Genomic DNA, 15,119 nt, shown 5'->3' on the forward strand with positions numbered 1-15,119 from the left:
CCACTGTTGGGGTTTCATTAATCATGTATAAGAAAAATTAACGAAATGAACGCAGGGGAAACAAAAATATATTTTACACATGATTCTCCTAAGGCGTTGTTCGTGCGTTTTAATAAAAAATCTAAACATAAAAGGGAGTTAAACGAAATACCTCTCGAAGCGCATTTTGAAACGAGTCAGTTCGGATGTTCTACAGTTCAAGTCCCACAAGCGTCGGACTTCTAGTTCAGACACACCAACAACGAACGTCGAACAGAAGAGAGAACTTTCGGATATTCACCACTTCGATCGTGCTAGCAATCACGTGGAAATAATCCGTCGTATTCTTGATGTATAATAGTCACGGCCCGAACGAGATAATGCTCTTCTTTCTTGTGTCTCAAAGACACAAGAACACGCACACACTTTTGCTCTCTATTTTAGCAAAGCATATTTTCTCTAAAAACACAAACGCACGCCCACAGAAAATCTCTCTACGTTGCAACCTTTTTGCAGCCTTTCTTTTAATATTTATACACGAATTAGCAACGGTTGCCGATCGTGGGATCAGCAACCGTTGCTGATCCTCATTCTCATGCACGATCGAGCACGATCGTGAATGAATGGAACGGTCAGCAACCGCTGACTGTTTATGCACGATTTCGTGCACGATGGTCAGCGGTTGCTGACCATCCATGCACGGACAAAATTCGTGTATGATGGTCAGCGGTTGCTAACCATCATGCACGAATTCGTGTGTGCATGTGCACGTATTCGTGTGAAGTGGTCAGCAAAAATTGCTGACCATTTCTACTTTAATTAATCAATTAATTAATTTAGGGCATATATCTAACACTTAGATCCGAGTAAATGCAAGACTCGATCATCTTTCCTGTCTCCTTCACATTCAGATTCGGACATCAAACTTCGCATCCGGCCTTTCACTCACTCCATAACCATAACCAACATTATAGAGACCTCCTTTCTCATTGCGACAGAAACTTCTTTGGGCGTTTTTGCTTGCTGTCATTCATGAAATGACGCCGGATGAAGTCTGATTCTCTGTCCCGGAGTAGCCGGCAGTCCTACGCCATAATGTGGCCATCAGTCCTCAGAGAACAAAACTGGTACGTTTTAAAAGTGACTTTTGTTTCCATTTTTCAGGGACCTTTTCTGGGTAATTCTTCTTTCGAGATATTGCGTACCGTGAATTGAAACGGTTGGAAGCGAGAGTGGAATGGTGGGTTTTGTGTTTGGCAGTTTTCTTCTTGGTGAAATTGGAAATGCCTTCTTCTTGTTTGTATGTGAAATATTAAGAGATCTTCATGTTCCATTTGTTTGTGGCCTTTATACACTTAGAATGTGTTTAATAACTATTTTATTTTCAGGAACAATTTCTTCGGCCATGGCCGGCAACGGCCAGGTGAGGGTTGGGACCTCATAGGCCTCGGGGGAGTTGTGCCAACCACTAACGAGGGTTGACCTCGTCAGATCTAGGTGAGTTGAGCCTCGCCTAGCTACCATGAGATCGGCCTCACCATGGCGGGTGAGGCTCGGGCAAGGTCACTAGACCTTGTTTGGCTAATTGTCGCCATCACCATGGCCAACAACTAGCTAGACGAAGAAGTAGAGGAGTAGAAAAAGAAAGAAAAGAAAAGAAAAGAAAAAAAAAAAAAAAATTGATTTGAGTTTGATTCTTGAGTTGTTTCTAGGAACTAAAAAGTAAACTCTTTTTATTTTTTGATTATGTTCCAAATATATTCTCGGGAACAAAAACTCGTGGTCTTATTAAATGAGCAAATCATCAAATTCATAGTTCTATCAAATAAGCGATAAATAATGTTAAAATTGAATAACACACTACCTCAATTATGAAACAACTATATCAAGCTTAAATGCTAACAAAACGACTGTTACGTGCTAACAAATCACATACCCAAGATAATTATTTAAACCTAAACGCATGTGGAATTTGAGCAAGAAAACCCTAAAATTTTACTTCGATTAAACTATTACTTCATAATGATTCATGTCAAACCCCGTAACTTCACAATGCCATAATCCATCATTTCCATGAAATTTATTGCTCGACAACTAAAGCATTAGATTTCGTAGCCCGATTTTCACAAAATTTTAAAGTTAGCCCTATCCTTGGAAACTTCTTTGATTGAACGAATGAGAAGTGTAAAAAATTATTTATTATTTATTTTATTTTTTTTTTTTTTGTGATTGAGAAATCGCCGGAGACCCTTAAGAGAGTGTAAGCATTTATTAAGCCTTGCAAATCCAATTAACTTCGACTTGACGTGCCTTTCATGATGTGTACTTGCAAAACCATTTCTCTTTTCTTATTTCTTCTTCTCAGTATTGCAAATCTAAGTAACTTCGACTAGACGAGGCTTCCGCGAGGTGTACGTGCAAAATTGTTTGTTTTTTTCTCCTTCCTCTTCTTCTTCCTTCCCCCTCTTTTTCTTTTTTTCCCGCATCGCCCTCGGTCTTCTCTCTCTTGATTTTATCTCACGGATCTCTCTCTCTCTCTCTCTCTCTCTCTCTCTCTCTCTTTCTTTCTTTTTGCTTTTTTCTTTTCTATGGTCCCACTCTTTAAAAAGTTAAAATATTACAATTTTAATCTACAATGATACCTTCACTATTTAGCCGGCCTAAATTAATTATACTAATTAAATGAAGAACAAAGAATCTCAAATTGCTTATAGCTCTTATTACATGATGAGAGAAAAATCAATATTGATGATGACAATGCAGAGAAGAAAATAATATATCGGTTCTTAAATAGTAGACACCTATGGTATTGTGGCACTAAAGTTTTCTCGATAATCTAAAATTAAGAATAGTCAAATATCCATTTTGATTATGAAATAATTTTTTTCGCTATTAAGATAATGGGTTATTTGGGAATTTTGTTTTAGAAATAATCGATATCATTCATAACCATCCCAAATTGTGGTTTTATGTAAAAAAAAAAAAAAGAAACTGTTATTCTTCCAAAAAACGAGAATAACTATATATATATTGTTAGTTCAAAAACAGATTTGGACAAGATTGGGACTTATCGCACCTGCAGCTGGAATGTTTAACTTAGGGCATCGATGACGTACTAACTGCCACTAGGCGAGGCACAGGCCCATCAAATGCTAGTGAAGAAACAGGACTCAAATTGCAACCCAAGTCTTGGACCACTCATCGAACCATCTGATTGGTCAGATAAATTATTTATGTAAATGTCACCAAACCACGTCAAGTAATTCCATTTTGTAGACACCATCTCCCAGTCGTATTTATCAAAATATGTATAAATTTTCATTTATGAACTTTTCCAATAAATAATTTATGGGTTTTTATTTCTAAGACTTGAGATAGGGGCGGGTGCTGGGCAAGGCCGGGATGAGGATACTAGTGGGTTAAAAAACTTGCCCTGCCATCACCCCGCGGCCCATGAGGGCCGGGCCAAGGGCCGAGGGAGTTTTTCCCCACAAGGCACTGCCTTATATTGTATGAAAAGTATTTGACATTGTTTATTGATATTGTAATATAAAATTACATGATAATGAGAAATAATTTCATGGTTGGGTTTTGACAATAATGAACTCATGTTCATGAACTCATGTTCAATCTCCCAAGTGAAAAGGTTAATTGATGTTGGACGATTGTGAATGGAGTACATGGAAAGAAAAAATTGTCCCGGACTATTTACATAGAGAACTAGCTTTTATCTCCTACTAAAGAAAAACTTGTACGGAGAAGTTATTCCTAGAGTCTTTTTTATTTTCCTATTTCTTATCTCATCAATCCACAAAATAACTAGTGCTTTGTTCGTTTCACTGAAAATAACTTTAAAAAAAATATTTTGCGGATTTTCCGGCGTTCAATTTATGGAAAATAAATTAGTTAAGGAAAATATTTACTGCCAATAAAAAAACTTCAAAATTAGGTAAAATGTTTTTCGTTTTTTAGAAAGTGGAAATATTTTCCATCCTATTTCTTTCACTTCTATGCTAAGCACTTTCTTTCACCAAATGCATTTTCCATTTATTTATTTTGTAATTTTTCTTTTTAAAAAATAAAATTTAATTATTTTAAATTCCTTTTTTTTTTTTTCCTTTCTTTTTAGCTAATCACTGATTGCAATCAAATATCAATCAGTCGAGCTCAAACGTTGCTAGATCTAGCGAGTTAAGATGCATGAGACTTGCCCAAGATCATTAGAGGTCTAGCCTAGCTAGTTAATTCAGTGAGACTAGAGCTCACCTTTGGCCAGTGATTGGTTAAGGAAGAAGAAAAAGAAAAACAAAGAAAAATTTTAAAAATAAAGAAATCGGTAATTTTCCCTAGAAAATCAAATTATATATCAAATGGAGGAAAATATTTTTTAGTTTATTTTCAGATTTTGGTCGAATATCGAAAAATATTGTCACTTTGCTAGAAAATCCTTACTTGGAAAATATTTTCAAAGAACTTCAGATTCTTCACAAAGCAAATGGACCTTAAATGAATGAATAAATAGTCTTTCTAAAACTATACAAAGGGGACGCATCCGCAAGGTGGGATGGTGGGGCAGGCCTAATACATCCCCTCCTCTTGTCCTGTCCACTCCCTGCCCAATTCCCGCTGCAGATTCTCGGTGGCCCATGTCCATCTCTGGCATCAGTCCAAGTAAGATTTCATTGCTCTCTTACTTTCAGCCCAATTTTACATACATAGTTAGATGAGGCCTCACATACACTGAACGTACTAAATTTATTCTCTCTCAACAAAAAATGAACTAGAAAAAGAAGAAGGAAAAATCATCTGATCTCCACGTGAGCCAACCAAATTCTTCTCCACCTTATCCTCTTCCCCTTCCACTCATCCCCCCAACTCCACCTCCCCAAATTCCTTCATTCCCTACTTCCCTCCCATCCTCACTTTCTTCCCCCCGCTCTCCACAAACTCCTCCTCCAATCCCTCTTCCCGAAACAAGGTCTGCATCCCCTCTCCTCTGCTCAATCTATACAACCATCTTTCTGCACCATTTTTTCTCACTAATCAAACTTCTTCTCCTTCTTTTCAAACGTTCCAGGTTGTGGTTGCGTCTGAGAAGCAATGGCAGCCGCCTCCGCCGCCGTCTGCCCGGTGACCCTCGCCGCCTCCGCCGCCGTCCCGCGGCAGCGGAAGAGCAGGGTGAACTACATCGCGGGGCTCAACTCTTTCGGCGGCTTGAAGGCTCACAACGGGGTGGCTTCGCTCGGGGTGGCCGTCTGCGCCGACCAGTCGTTTGCGAAGATCGTGAGCTCTCTCCGGTCGCCGGGCAAGTCGAGAAGAGGCGGCGGTGGGGCGCTGTCTTCGACCTGCAGCGCGGTGGAGGAGATTTTCAGGATCGCGGCGATCATGAACGGGCTCACCCTCGTCGGGGTGGCGGTCGGGTTCGTCCTCCTCAGGATCGAAGCTGCGGTGGAAGAGGCTGAGTAAGAAGAAACTCCATGGCAAAAATGTCATTTACATATTTCCCTTTTTTCAAATTTAATTTATGTATTTTGGGCAGGATTAAGATTATGTCTGTTTTATTTGTTGTTTGATGATGTAAGAAGATACTCTGCTTCGAAACCTGAAGGGGCTATATTTTTAGCTGATGAATTTCACCTGAAAGAAAAAAGCATGAAATTTTAGCATTAATTATGTAGGCAGAAAATATTTGAAGGCAAAATTGGTAGCATTAGATGGATTATCTGGTTCTTTCTAAGTCGTAAATTATACCCAATCATTACGAAATTACGTGACGAGGACTATCGAGTCACCGGCGGGTTTAGAGGAGCCGGGGAGAAAAGAAAAGAAAAATAAAAAATCTATTCGAATGGGAGAAAGTGAAGCTAAGTTCACTTAATCTTAATCAGGTTATTTAGTTTAAGATTTGAGGAGGCCTTCTCAGTGCGATGAGTCACTCGATAGTTTAGGATTTGCGCATTTGACCTTTGCTTCTTCAAACGATCAAACCTCTGGTTTTAGCATATATTCTCAAAACAAATAATGACACAAATAATTTACAAATTTTGGCTTAATGTGCAATTCAATCCTGAACTCTTAATTTGTTCAACATAATTATTGAATTTTAGCCCAACATGCAATGTCATCTTGGAACTTTTAATTTATTTAATATGATTTTGATTTTTGGTACATGTTTAATTTAGTTCATAAACTATATGAAAAATTCAATATTGCTATTCCATTAATTCCAATTCAGGGATGATATTAAACAGTTTTATATAGTTTAGGGATAAAATTGGACATGAACAAAAAATCTATGGGCCACATTGAATAGATTAAAAATTTAGAAACGATATTGTACATTGAGCTAAAGTTTAGGAATTATATTGGATAAATTAAAAGTTTAAGACTTTTGAACTATTTATATCATTTTCCTTTCTTAAAATCATTTGATGTTGTATGCATCATGTCAATGTTTTCCTCGATCGGGTTAGCTTGACATTCATTTACAAATCTTGTGGCTGAAGGAAGAGGGTTTAACCTTATGTTCAATTGTCACATTTTAGTCTTATCATTTGAATTTTATCACAAAAACGACCCTTACCTTTTTATTTTGCCTCGGATTTAGCGAATTATGAACTTAGTACTGCAAAGGACCTGTCATCTTCTCAATACTCAACACACACTTGGCACTCGTGCGGTGCAAAGCTGGTAAAATCATTGCTTAAATTTATCATTATTCACTAATCTTAGGTGGTGTTGGTCATATAGCGGCTGAAACTTTAATTTCAATCACCTAATTTGCGTGACTTTTGGATCATTTGGCTTGAGTGCGATCCATTTTTCAATGAGATACTGACATGGCGTACAAGTTGTGATGCGGGGTGCGTGTGCCATGTCGGCCCTAGCAAAAATAAAATAAAATAAAAATCTAGAAGTAAATTCGAAAAATATGACCAAAAAAGGACAGAAAATAGGAAAAAGGACAATGGGTTGCCGGACCTCCGCCACCGTCACAAAAGGGCTGGGGCTGCCTCTACGACATCGGCTAAAGGCCATGCGGACCCTCAACTACAACGGCAGAGGGCCGCGCGATCCTTTGCGGTGGTCCATGGGGCCGTCTGCACCTTCCTCGACAGTAACATATACTCTAGCAGCCCCTACCGTGGTTTGCAAAGGGTCACGCCACTCTCCGCAGCTGCAAGCAGTGGGTTGTTGTACTGTGCAAAGGGCGATGCAACCCTCTGCGATGGCGGCGTAGCGCCGGCGACCCTTCATCTGAGGTATGAAAGGGTCTTCGCCTTCTGCCCCCTTTTTATTCCCCTTTCTTAAAGTTTCTTTCAATTCTCTTAGGATTGATATGGTGCATGTTTTGACGTCCGCGTCGCGTCTTCACCGTATCAGCATTTGGCCTGAAGGTTTTACCATATTTTCAACCAAAATGCATCAATTAAGAAACGGAATAGAGTTTATTGCATTGGGTGATTGAGAGCATAAGTTAGATATACAGTAACGTAATTGAAATATACTCGAGTTAGAATCTACTGGAGAAAGTTTCATCTAATGGCAGGTGTACTTAAGTTGTGCTTAGCATTGATGGATATTAAAATGGGATGATTCTAAGTTTTCATTTTAGAGATGAATTGATTAAGTTCGACCCTCTAATTAGTTCAAGTGATTCAACTATGCCAAGTGATTTCCTTGAAATGAAAATTTATATTTTAAACTATGCCAAGGTTTATATTTTAAAGCAAGGTTCTCAAGTAGATCGATTCCCACAACACTTATGATTTAACGAAGATTTCCCCTATAATACTTTTTACTTCTCAATGATGAAAGAAGCCTCACAGAATTTGGCAATCTTTACAGCTTGACTGCCCAAATATTTGATCCCTAGAAATGATCCTTTTAGAGGAAACCTGCAATTTTTGTTATTTTGGATAAAAAAGGTTTAATTTATGGGAAACCAATAACAAAACATGACTTATCTTTGGACATCATAGTGAAAAGAAGGAGAGATCATGCGAATCTTCAAATTATCAGCTAAACAAGTTATTCATGTCTTCATGCGCCAATGATAAAGACTTCTCAACGACTCTTTAATAATGTGACCATGATAGATTTTGCCATAATATTGACAATACCAACATGCGCATCTCAATACGTCGGCTTAAACATTGCGTGACTTAATTTTCTTGGAAGAAATAATCCTCGTACCAAATTCTACAATCAGTAAGTTGAACTTGAGCACCAACGCTCAACGTGCATAACTCTAGTATCTTTTGCTTAGCTGCACTCAAGCACCCATCGCAGTCTGGATGAGAGGGGTGTCCGTTGCACGCTCCATGGCCAAAGCAAGTTTTGGTCAGGAACTCCTTCCTCTCAGTGTAATAGTTGTATAAGCCGGAGTTTGATGTATTGTCGACGATATCTTGAAGGAGACCCTCGACTGAATCATTGTAAGCGAAGGTTGTACTCTTGTCTCCGTTGCAGATGTCGTATTGCAGATATGTGTCTGGATCGCCTTCTATAACCTTGCACGCATGGAGGAGCGCAATCACTACGGCTGCTGCGATTCTGGGGAGTGAAGCCATGTGTGTATCTGACCTCCTTTTCTTGCTGCTCACCCTTCTTTAGTTTCGGTTTCTTATATAAGAGCCGTAGCTGTGTCCATAAGAAGCATCAATTTTCTAGGTTTCTCCGCTCTTTTAGATGAATTTCTTCTTTGATTTTGCTAGTTACGAACTTCACTTCTAGAAGTTATCAATTTTCAACAATGTTTGAACAACGAAATTCTTGGTCTAGAAAAGGTATGAAATCTTGGCTTACATCAAACTAAGAAGTCCTTGTCATCTTATTTTATAGGGGTACATCAAATGCGGTTCCTGCTATTGCAATCTCTCTCTCTCTGTACCTTGCACTTTCGATCTTGACACTTCTCTTATTTTTTTTCTTAAATTTGCCCTGATAATCACTTCTTTTGCTAGACAATAATGACCGTTTCAAACAGCAGGAACTTTTACAACTTTTCTTGATGAAATTGGGCAACCTAGTTACCTAACTATCAGACAGTTTTTTGTTGATTTATCATATCTACTCATTTTTTTAACTGTTGACGAGTATAATTAACTTTTGCAGAAAGGGCTTAGAGCATGAGATTTATTCATAATCAATCGAAAACGCAAAATAATGCTAAATAGAAGCTCAAAGCCTCATGTAGTGGGAGAAAGGCCCATAAATGATTCTCTTGCTTACCTTTTCAAAGATAAATGAAAGAGTATTTTATTGAGAAAACCCCAAAATTATTCTAGATAAACTTGTCAAGAACTCTTTAATAATGTGACCATGATAGATTTGTCACGGTTTTGGCAATACTGAGATGCACGTCTCAGTGCGCCTGCTTAAGCATTGTACGACTTAATCTTTATTGAAGAAATAATTTTTGTATCGCATTCTATGAATTGAACTTAAGCACAAACGCTCTCCCAGCATGTTTGTTGTAGGGGTGGCTGAGGGGCGTGAACACGCATTGCAATCAGATGAGAGAGTGGCCCATTGCCCTTTTCCGTGGCTGAAGCAAGTATCGGTAGAGACTTCGTGCATCACATTTTAATAATTATAGAAGCCAGAGTTTGATGTTCGGTTGACTAAATCTTGAAGGATATACTTCATCAAACCAATGTAAGAGAGGATGTTTTTGCGTCTCCCTTACAGATTTTGTATTGCCCAGATGAGTCTGGATTGCCTTTCATCTAACAATTTAAGCTTTTAGAAAGAAGTAGTAGTGCACAAAATCTTACTGACAGCTGGGTTGATCATGGGGATTTTTTCAAGCCATTTGGTTTTTAATCACCTTTTCCGGTTACTCATCCGTCAATTTTACTTTCTGATACAAGAGTCATAGCTTTGCTCGCAAGAAGTGGTTTTTACCGCACCATCAATTCTCGACAGCTCATTTGTTCCTGAATGGCGTATGCCCTAGTTGCTTCGTTCAAAGCTGGCAATGTTGCATTTTATTTTGGTCGGGGCAATGTTGTATTTTGATGCCTATCACATCCTTTAAATGAATGTGAGGTCCGCCACATTGAGGATCTGACGATTGCACAGACGAAACTACCTTCTGCTTCTCTGACCTTTGGTCGATACCCTCTTCTAATGGATGCCGTCCCTTTGCTAGCCTCTTCCTCTTCTTGTGCTGTTTCACTTCTTGAAGTTATCCAGATTCAACAACGTGTGAACAACGAGTTTCTTGGTCTAGCCGAAGTTCAAAATCTGGTCTGCATCACCCACCCTCTGGTGGCCGAGATGGTGGAATCGAACGTTGGCCACACACAAGGCCAGGGTTCAATTCCCCAACTCGTCATAATGCGTGACTAAAATGGGGAGTTATGGGAGGTGGGTCCCTGTGTTAGCACCCCCTGTGGTTTACGCGTAGTTGCTGACGGCAGCAAGGCAGTTCCATGGTAAAAAAAAAAAAAAAAATCAGGTCTGCATCAATTAGGAAGTTCTATATCAAATGCCGCTCCTGCTATTGCAATCTCTGTCTCTGCACCTTGGGCTTTGGGAGCTCCATGAGTTTTCTTTCAAAATATTTTCAATATCGACACTTCTCTAATAGATTTTTTTTTTCTGGACATTTTTCCCTGATAATTCCTTTAAGTTAGCGTGATTGGTAGTGCTATTGAGACTTACTAGACATTTAATGAATATTTCAAGCGGGCGGGAACTTTATGGCTTTTCCTAGTGAAATTGAACAACCTAATTATCCGACAACTTTGTGTTAATTTATCATATTGGTTTCTTTTTTAAAAGTTTATCCATTCAATCTTTTATATGATATATTGTAATTAAACAACTTGAGTTATTTGTGGCCATAATAATAATAACAATAATAACAATAATGTTTGCAAAGCTGAACATAAAGTTCGCAACTTTAATTCAATGGAGAGGTCCACGATATCGAGGATCGACAAGCAAGCAGACCGAAGTACCTTCTGTTTTTCCGACTTTTGGTTAGATAACTTCTTCTAATGAATGACGTCCCTTCCCTAGCCTCTTCCCGGGCAGTTCCATTTAACATTTTCATTCATAAGATTACTATTCAGAGCTGGTATGGGACTCTATAATGTAGTGACTAGTTTTTAGTCGCGAAGAGGTGGCCAGGAGTCGATGATGTCGAACTGCATTTGCTTTGGCGCCTTGACCTGTAATGCTGAATGCTCTTGACTGACGAGCTCAGACTTGGTTTTGGCCATGTCCAAGCATAAAGATTGAGATGTAGGTGGTATTAAATTGCTCCATCTTCCTCAAATATTGGATATCATCACATGTCTGGCTTTTTCTTTTTCATTTGTTTTAACACTTAAGTTTTGGCAATCCATTTTAATTATTCACTACATAGAAAAGTTAAGGATTGACCCTGACACCTATCCAAAAATATTATTAATTTGTATTTGCATGCTACCAGCATTGTTCATTAAGACCATATATTTGCGTTAAACTGGAGCTAAGAGATTTAAGCAAGGGAGATTCCACTCTTAATTAAATTAATTAGACGAAGCCCATTGGAACAAGCCCTTAATTCCTCTAAGTGGCCAAAGTTTACATGTGCATGGCGCAAGGTGGATATTTTGAATCCAGGAAAGATAACTCCTGATCAAAATCGGGAAGCAATATTGTTATATGACACTACATTTTCGGTCATATGGAAGAAATAAGGAGGAGATATCTCAACTTTTTAAAAAATAGTTCCTTGAAACTAAAATTGGAGAGTTCTAAACCCAACATTATAGAAATGATGTTCGTTCAGGGAGAAGGGGAGGTCTTTTGGCTTACAGAACAAGCAGAAAGAGGCATTCACGTTCACAATTGAGAAGAAAACGGGAGCTCACAATTTGAGGCACGGAGGGGTAAAAAAAAAGGAGAAGAGATCTTGAATTGCTTATAGAATTCTGCAAGAAAAGGGGGACAACCGAGAGTCCAATATGCTGATTTGTCAATGGTGTCTGACGATGGTGATTCACCTGAGTGAGCTGAGGAGCTGAGTTGTTTCAGTGATACGCCTCAGTGAGCTGAGCTGAGTTGATTTTTCGTTAGGTTTTTTAGCAGATGTGCTTAAGATGTCTTAGGTATGACTTTTTTCAAGTTAGTATACATTGCAAATTTTGTATACTGATTCTTTGATCTGCACGTATAGAGGAATGAAATTACTGTGACTGTAAATCTTTGAAAATGAAGCCCTGTGCGTCTTCGGCTTCCTTTTCTGGTCCTTTCCTGTTACGTTGCTTCTACCACAGAGCGAGAGCAATGTTCTGTAAAAAGAACTGCTTTATAGTCATCAACTCTTCTTGGAGAAGCTACAGAAACTCACATGAAATAGATGATGAAATTCTTATTACTTCGACATAGATTTCAAATCTCGTCTCGACAAACTTTGGAAGTTCAGTTGCCTTATTCTATGAGAGCATACTCTTTCTGACACTCTCTCTCTCTCTCTCTCTCTCGCACACACTCATCGTCCATGTGGTGTCCTATGCATACTGGAGGACTCATTTTGCTGATGCCATCTTATTAATAATGCTGACAGCTGTTTGGTTGACTAGAGTGACACCCCTTTGATTAATAATGCCAAGTGGTGTTGGTCACCCCCGGTAAAGTTGTATCCAAGGTTGTATCTTTTTCTTATCTCTATATTCGTTATTTTTTGTATTGTCACATGACATCCTTGTAACTCGACTACTAACATCAATTAATCATTAACTGATTTCTCATGGTAGGCGATAATATGTATGTATGTATGTATGTATGTATGTATGCATAATGCTTACGTTATGATCATCTCCAACTTAATCTTCGGTGAATTTATAACCCTCATACCTAATTCTACAGTCTTGAAGTTGAAGTTGAGCCCCGACGCTAAAGTGACAATACTTCTGTATCAGTTGCTTGGCGACACTTAAGCATGTGTGGTAATCTGTAGGAGTGAGTAACCCATTGCATGCTCCGTGGCCGAAGCAGGGATCTACCAAGAAGTAATTCTTCGCATTATAGTAATTGAAGCCGGAGTCCGATGAATGGTCCACAATCTTGAAGGAGATCATTCACCTCATCATTGTACGCCCATGTTGTATCTGTTGGAAGTTTGTTTGTAAAAACAAACTAAGTGCGTTTTCCTTGTCCCACATAAGAAAAGTGGGAGGAAGTGGGCCGATTAATAAGTGTGAGATTTCCTTTGTGTATCCAAAGAAATGATTGGATCGGGCTAGACCCCAACATTCCCGCGTGGAGGTGCGCGCGAATAATTGGCCCACTTTGTACGCCTGCGCGCTCGCGGTTTAATTAGCACTAACTCCTTTATTATTATTATTATTATTATTATTATTATTATTATTATTATTATTATTATTATTATTATTATTATTATTATTATTATTATTTTGGTTATGTTATTAATTTTAATCAATTCAAAGGTTGCCTTTTGTTTTCGAGAATTTTCGGAAATAAAATATAAAAAAAATGAAAATTTGAACTTTTTTTGCAATTTTTCATGAAGAGTTGCCTGTGTTTTAAGAGTGTTTATATATATACACGTGTATTTTCGAAAAAACTAGAGTGATCATTGTTTTATCTTTTCGAGCATTCTTTCTGAAAATAACAACTATTTTTTCGATTATTTCCTAGAGAGACCCTAGAGAAATACTATAATTGTTATATATTATTCTCATTTTGAGACTTTGTTATATCCTGGAGGATATTTGCTGGTGACCGTTAGCAATATTGTGGGGCAAATAAATCCTTAAAGAAAGTGATATCACGCCTCAAAGTCCGACTTGAGTATTCTAAAGATCCGTCTTCATTGTTCTACTTAATTCAAAGTCATATTTTCCCAACAGTATCCGTGTCTCCATTGCAGATTTCGTATACCAATGTTTCGTCTGGATCGCCTTTTATGACGTTGCATAAGCAAAGGACTACCGTTAATTTAGTTGCAATTTTGTGGAATGAAGCCATGTGTCTCTTACCTCCTTTTCTTGATACTACTCATCTTAAGTTGCTCCTTATATAAGGGTTTTACATGGATTTTCTTCTTCGATTTCTTTGGTCAGCAATTTTGTTTCTCGAATTATCGACACTCGAGAATGTAAAAGACAGTAATGTTCTTGCTCTAGCCGTAGTTTAAAATTTTTTCTCATTAAATGAAGAAAGTTGCTATCATCTTATTTAATACGAGTTTCTTTTTTGCCGTCCCGCTTATCGCATCTAGTTTGGAGTCATTGGACTTTTCTTCATCGGCCTCTTCCAAAGATGCACTTGTGTATTTCCATACTCGATGAGAAGGCTTTTGCACGAGTGACCGAAATCATTGCTGGCGACAAGATCGCTTCGCCGTAGTTTGGTTGTTCCATGCACGAGGCTCGACCTCTTCTTTTAAAATAGATTCATTTTGAAAAGTAATTTCCGAAATGAAAAAACTCTTCTACCCAATAGCCTTCTCACTTACACATCACTATCGAGGATTGTCTAGTAATCACACTCCAAATCCGAGGCACCTTGTCTTTCTCTATTGAAATAATAACAAAAACTTTATTAAGTTGAAGAAGAATTGCACATATCCAACCGCTATGGATAACAGATATTTTGAACCACATTTTAGACTAATGTAGCTCGTACAGAATATACTTAGAAACGTAACTTGTTACTCGATCCAAACACGAGAAGCAATAAGTTATTATGTAAATTCAAAATATTGCAATTAAATTAATATTGAAATGTTTTATAAACTGATAGTATATGTGTTCTAGCAACTTCCTTCATTAAATTATCCATTTCCGCAAGCGCTATTCAATCCAAACAAGAGAAGCAAAGAATAGAAAAGGTAGTTGCTCACTTTGTAGATAACATGATAGAAGAGTGATAGTGTTGAGATAGGGCGAGCGATCGAACAAAATATAGACGGAAGAAGAAAAAATAAATCAGACACCGGATTTACGTGGTTCAGTCGTAAAGACCTACGTCCACGGGGAGAGCAGCATCGAATTTCACTATAGATCAAGCGATACAAGGAGATTACACACTCAAGTCACTCAAACACTCTCTCGGTGTTTCCCAAGCCCCAATTACACCCAATAACACACACAGTGTTTAGCCCCGAAATTCCTCAA

At 38.2% G+C, this 15,119-nt stretch overlaps 1 protein-coding gene and 1 long non-coding RNA gene across 2 annotated transcripts; both read left to right on the forward strand.

The window, feature by feature from the left end:
* The first annotated feature begins 4,763 nt into the window (after positions 1–4,763).
* Positions 4,764–5,637, forward strand: LOC104453242. Its single transcript, XM_010067767.3, has 2 exons — positions 4,764–4,957; positions 5,057–5,637. Exon 2 carries the CDS (start codon positions 5,080–5,082, stop codon positions 5,443–5,445), a length of 366 nt encoding a protein of 121 aa, XP_010066069.1. The 5' UTR covers positions 4,764–4,957; positions 5,057–5,079; the 3' UTR covers positions 5,446–5,637.
* A 687-nt stretch (positions 5,638–6,324) lies between these two features.
* Positions 6,325–9,680, forward strand: LOC120296423. Its single transcript, XR_005553378.1, has 3 exons — positions 6,325–7,241; positions 8,452–8,552; positions 9,448–9,680. It is a non-coding gene; the product is annotated as an uncharacterized LOC120296423 (long non-coding RNA).
* Positions 9,681–15,119: the final 5,439 nt, after the last annotated feature.

Source organism: Eucalyptus grandis, chromosome 7 (assembly GCF_016545825.1).
Source record: "Eucalyptus grandis isolate ANBG69807.140 chromosome 7, ASM1654582v1, whole genome shotgun sequence".
NCBI lineage: Eukaryota > Viridiplantae > Streptophyta > Magnoliopsida > Myrtales > Myrtaceae > Eucalyptus > Eucalyptus grandis.

Excerpts from the sequence above, each read along its gene's own strand:
- LOC104453242 (XM_010067767.3), top strand. The coding sequence starts at position 5,080 with ATGGCAGCCGCCTCCGCCGCCGTCTGCCCGGTGACCCTCGCCGCCTCC.